The 6,000-nt window shown below is 42.4% G+C and overlaps 1 protein-coding gene across 4 annotated transcripts in view; it reads right to left on the bottom strand.

Annotated features, from left to right (window-relative positions):
* Positions 1-6,000, bottom strand: part of sgcd (sarcoglycan, delta (dystrophin-associated glycoprotein)) — a 256,701-nt gene that overhangs the window by 7,612 nt on the left and 243,089 nt on the right. For all 4 annotated transcript variants that reach the window (XM_034889770.1, XM_034889767.1, XM_034889768.1 and 1 more), the window contains one exon: positions 2,034-2,157. In XM_034889770.1, coding sequence (XP_034745661.1) covers positions 2,034-2,157 — 124 coding nt within the window. The remainder of the gene's footprint in view (positions 1-2,033; positions 2,158-6,000) is intronic.

Raw genomic sequence — 6,000 nt, 5'->3', positions numbered from 1 at the left:
GGTCAGCGGACCGCTAACGTTAGACCCAGCGGCGGGGGGTCAGCGGACCGCTAACGTTAGACCCAGCGGCAGGGGGTCAGCGGACCGCTAACGTTAGACCCAGCGGCAGCAGACGGCTAACGTTAGAAGCTAAGGCTCAGAGAACAAGATGTCATAAACCCAATCCAACGGCGAAACATCGTCGAGACCGCAACGCAACCCCGCAGATTCAAACCAAAACGGCATCAGAAGTGTTGAGAAACGTCTCCGGCTCGGAGACGCCCGAGCGGTGCGATAGTTGCTTTTTAAACCAAAACGTAGCACTGTAAATGTAGCCTAAGCGTGTGTGTGAAAGACCCAGAGAGAACTGAATTGATGACTAAAAGGAGAATAGGAGGGGAAAATAGTCAGACAAACAATCAACTTCTGTTCTCCATAACATGTTTTTGTGTGTGAGGCAGAGTCTGGTGGACAGCCAGTACGTGGGAAAACCGCCAGCAGCCAATGAGCTACACACTGGGCCATGTTGGCCGAGGGAGCTAACAATTGTTGTTGGCTAAAAATGAGTTTTGGACGGCAGAAGTATTGAATTGAGATGGAGCCCAAGAAAAAAAAAAAGTTAATTTCTCAGCTTGCCAGTTCACTAAGTGGGAGGTTCAGTCTTTGTGCAGAAAGCACTTTTGAAGTAAGAGGACTACATTTAAAGCTGTAGCGCGTAGTTTCTGTCGCCACCATGAGGAATTCTAAGTAAAGACAACAACACTGTCGGTGCGTCCCCATGACGCAAGCCTTCCGTGACGCACCCCCACCCTTCCTCTACACCAAGTATCATTGTAACATCTACATTTTTAAACTGTGGACAAAAGACGGAACAAACCATGAAGTTAAATGTATATGAAGTATATGTATATTTATTCCATTATAAAAGTAAACAAAAACAGAAAAGGTCTCTATTGTCCTTCCTGTTTCTCTGTCCCCACTCATCGTCCCTCAGTACCGACACCAACGTTTGTTTAAATAATGCTGACTTGAATTTAATGAGATGTGTGTGTCTGGTTGAAGATATCAACCAGCTGATCTAGTCTAGGTTCGGTTTTCGAAAGGTCCATTCTGAGGTCATGTTGAGGTCATTCTGAGGTCATTCTGAGGTCATTCTGAGGTCATGCTGAAGTTATGCTGAGCATTTAGTCTGTTCTCTGCCAATTGGCGACCCAATAAAACGGGTCTGCGACCCATTTTGGGTCCCCACCCTAAGTTTGGGAAACATTGCTCTACGCAGTTGCTAGTAACCAAGGAGGACACGGAGGATTAAAAAAACCCTGCTTGACTGTTTAGAATAGGTCATTATCTTCAGAGAGAGGGAATAAGATGAACCAAAGGGCCGCACGTCGGAGTCAAACCCGCGGCCGCTGCGTCAAGTAGTAATCTGTGACGCCAGGCGAGCTAGCCAGGCGCCCACAAGAAAAACCTTTTAGAAAGTTAATTTCCAGGACAGATTGAGTTGTTTTGCATCCCCGTGACTCACTGCTTTGACATCAAACAAACAACTTAATGAAGGGTTTGACTCAAGCACCATGTGGGCTGTGTTTCATTTTTAAAAGCAGTGGTGTTAATTACACAGTCTATAAAAATATGATCACATCCTTGAAAATGTTACTGTTCTGTATATTAATGTCACGGCAGACGTTTTTAGATGTCAAAGTAGTCAAAGTAAAACTCTTATTAAAAACACTAATAATGGCTCTGTTCTATTCAAATGAAGCAGCTAAATTGAACTATACTAAGTATTTTTTTATTTTAATACTCTGAGGTTGTCAATATATCGACCCTGAAAAGAGGCATTTTACTTATTTTAGTGACTAAGCATCAGAGTTGGAAAGTAATGAATTACAATTACCAACGTTGGTGTAATTGAGTAGTTTTTTTGTGTGTGTACTTTTACATGTAACCGTACTCTAGTACGGCCCAAGAGGACAAATGTGATGCTGAAAACGAGTCTAATAGGAGCTCGTTAGACAGAGAAAAAAGATGATTTTTGCAATCGGTTGACACACCTCTCCATCTTTGGACTCCAGTCGCAGTTCGTTCCTGCAGATGGCCTGGATGTCTCCGGCCTCCGCCAGGATCTGGATCCCTTTAGGAGCCTCCATCAGCAGGGAGCGAGTGGGAGACTCCAGCCTGGAAACACACAGAAGGCAGAGCTGTACCACGGATCGCTGTTCCTGCTAAATCTCTGGCTGGGTAGGACCACTAACTCTTACAAAACTAAAGCTAGAAAGCCAAGTGAGACAGAAGTGGCATTCGTGATCACACACACACACACACACACACACACACACACACACACACACACACACACACACACACACACACACACACACAGTTTGTTTTCTTTGTTAAGGTCCTCAGAAGAGAATTTTATCTGGTTCCATTTTGTTAAATTTGTGTCAAACAGCCTTAATTGGAATCTAACAAGGTCTTGTAAACTAAAGTCACAATTCTGAAGCAGCCTGTTTATTAGTCTTACATTTAGCGATCTGTCATCCTGACACACCGATTTATTTCTCTTTCACCGACAACGAAACCTCCAGTTAATGAGGACCACCTCCACTGTTGATTTTCCCTGTTTAAATGTTTTAGGTAGATGAATAGACACATGTTAGGGCTGCTTGGTTATGGTGAAAAAGTCATAATCCCAATTATTTAACACAATTGACCTTTGGAAAGATGTTTTAATTGTTGAATAAAAAAAAACAAAAATCAACAACGGTTCAACAGTTAAACAAGTCAACAGTCAAAACACCTTGAACTGTGTCATTTCCTCTGATACGTTTCCATTAGAACTTTTCTCCCATCCAGAACCCAAGAGTTTACCTGCAGAATATACGTAATGTGCAAAATAAGTTCTCTCTCTATTATTCTTGTGTGTTTGTGATCGTTAGGAGCCAAAAGGTAACTTTGAAAGCACTTTAAAAAAAAAAAAAAAAAGGTACTTTTTTTTTGGAAAAGCAACTAAACATTAAGCTGGGGACAACAAAAGTGTTTTTTTTTCATGTTGAGGGAAAGACAGTACAAGGGTTGAATAATTTAAATAATTTATAACATAATTTATAAATTATAATCCTTATTGGGGTAATTACAATTTACCCCAACTATAACTGTTGTTATTACACACAGGCCTGAAAATACACACACACTCAGCACCTATAACTGCACTAATGGAGAGATGTGTGAGGGAGTGGACGAGCGCCCTGAGCATTTGGGGGGGTTCCCTGCCTTGCTCAAGAGCACCTTGGAGGTGTACGGGCATCTCTCCAGCTATTAGTCCACACTCCACACTTTGGTCCGAACGGGGACTTGAACCAGCGACCGTCCGGTTCCCAACCCAACTCCCTACTGACTGACCTACCGCCCCCACCCCCCTGATTCTTATGAATGTGGCGCTTTGAGTTTTTTAACCAGTACAGGGGGGACGACACGGCAGCTGATGAACGTGACAAAGCATCTACTGATTAGGAGAGAGAGCAGCTTTCCAAATTAAATCTTAAATCTCCTCTGCATTAGCCTTTGCTTTCTGCCCACAGGGTTAAGCCTCAACACACATTAATTACACCGTGTGTAAGATGGCGATGAATTAAACGTATGGAAGATAAGGATTAATTAAATGCTTGATTTTCAGTTGCGTTCAGTTTTTATGTGGCACTTTAAAACAAGTGCTCATTTAAATTGGATTAAGCATTTTGCCTTATCCACTCCAGCACATCAGACCCATCCCTCCCTCAGTCTGTTTCTCTTGGTTTTTGGGGGTTTTGTGTGCATCAACAGCGCTGAGACATCCATTAGTATTCTGGCCAACCCACGCCATCGACGTTCAGAGAGAACCGTTGCATCTGCTGGACATTAAGTGAACATGAATGAGACTTTAATCCTGCGCTTTGCAAAACAGAAGAGTCAAAATTGATCTCACGGAAGCTGTGGTGAGACTACAGAAAGCCTTCGGACCTGAGAAGAGCTCAGCGAGGGAGAACTTTCACCTTCTGGTTTCGGGTGAACGCTGGTCTGACCCTCGACATCAGATACCGACGCACAACCCACCCTTTACCGTCCGTGTGAAACGCATCGGGGAGAGCAGCAGCTCGACCGCGACGCTGTACCTCATCTGTGTTTTTTGTTGGATTAAACCTTGTCTTTATCTTTTTCATCCGTGCTTGTGTTGTTTCTGTGTCCGGGTCCAACCTTCCCCCAACAGAAGATCTCAGAGGGGCTCAGGGTCTGTGGTTGTTAAGGCCTCTCTCATCCTCCCTCGTTCTCCCAAGTTGCTCCTCAAGGACTCAGGCAAGGACGTATTTTTTGGTCTTAGGGTTACAGTCGTTTTCATTTTACTCTCAAGTCTCTGCGAATTATTTTTCCATTTCCTTCCTTCAAAAATCGAGATGTAACCAAGTAACTGTCACTGAAAGCTATAAATGTAAAAAAAAAAAAAGTTAATTTAAGAAAGTATAAGCTAAAGTAACCTGACAGATTACTGAGAAGCCCATGTCATATATTTACTCATCTCTTCATTCTGTCCACCTGTTTTAATACTACTCATTCTCCTATCGCTATATGTCTTTTTTCGGTTGTTATCTTCTTCCTTGTTGTCACCTGTTTCTTTTATGGTTGCCACGACCTCATCTCCCCACAAGGATCAATAAAGTTTCATGTTATTCTCTTTCTTGTTTTCCCTTGCACTTTTTTACATCCTCGCTCCCTCTTTACTTGGCAGCTTTTCATATCTGCAAGAGGGATCAAAGGTTAATAACTTTTCACGCTTCCTCCTCATATCGCCCGCCTACAGATAACAACGGAAATGATTGGCTTTTTTTTTTTTTTAACATGACTGGGGATTGTATACTTGCACAGTCTGTAACCTCTGGGCAGCTTTCATACTCTCCGTCTGCTCTACGCGTAACTCCTTTGTCCTTCGACTCCTTCTTCAAATGATCTGCAACCGTTTCTCGTTCAGAAAGCTTTAGCATCATAAATATTTAAGCTATGTGGAGTGGGAATGGGCAGCCGTCGCGCCATGCAGAAAATTCATAGGTTAAATGGCCATCTTGGCCAATACGAGTGCTTCTGATTGCTTCGCAGGGCTTTGAGAAGAGGCAGGAAGCGGCCAATGACTGAAATTAGTGTAAGCAGAAGGTGTAAGGCGGTGGTAGAAGAGAGGGAAAAGAAAGGGGGACTGTGACATTACAGAGGACAGAAAGGGAAAGGGCGAATAACAAGATGGAAAGAAAAGGTGCATGGATATGGTTTGCTACCCATCTTTTCTGCTTTTTCTCTTCTGCTAACAGAACTGTGTCCACACTGGGACATTTCTTTGGCTCAGAATAGCTGTCTAAATGTGAATATAAATGATCTTGTAATGATTTCCTGGAGCTAAAACACAGACCAAAACACACAGGGGGAAAACTGAATCTGCAGCATTGTGAAGTACAACAAAAATATGGTGTTTTTTGAAAATAAAACCGTGTAAACCTATTCTGGTACAACCTCAAAATACAATTATGAACCTGAAAATGAGCAGACTGTGGGCGCAACAATTCCATTGTGAACATCACTGCTGTCAACACTTCCAGGAACGTACTTCTCTTCTTCACAATGAAATGGTGTGTGCTTAACAACTCCAAACTATGCAGTGAAAGCTACTTAATTTCCACTCTGAATGCAAGGCAGCTTTATTTGTATAGCACATTTCGGCAACAGGGCCATAGAGTGCTTTACATAAAATATTAAAGAGCAGTTAAAAGCGATTAAAATAATTAAAAACAGATAAAATACGAGAATAAAAGTTACAGTAGAGTATAAGAAATTAACAATTATTTAAAGAAAAGCAACATAAAAAACAAAGGTCCTTAGCCTTGATTTAAAAGTTGCTGCGGACCCTTTTGAGGAGCATAAAAAATTAACGCTGATTCCCCCTGTTTAGTTCACACTCTGGGGACAGAAAGCAGACTGGAGTGATGTGATCCAGTCTCT

This window comes from Etheostoma cragini, chromosome 13 (genome assembly GCF_013103735.1).
Source record: "Etheostoma cragini isolate CJK2018 chromosome 13, CSU_Ecrag_1.0, whole genome shotgun sequence".
Classification (NCBI taxonomy): Eukaryota; Metazoa; Chordata; class Actinopteri; order Perciformes; family Percidae; genus Etheostoma; species Etheostoma cragini.
Note: the sequence above shows the minus strand (reverse complement) of the source record. Positions and strands in the feature narration are given on the sequence as shown.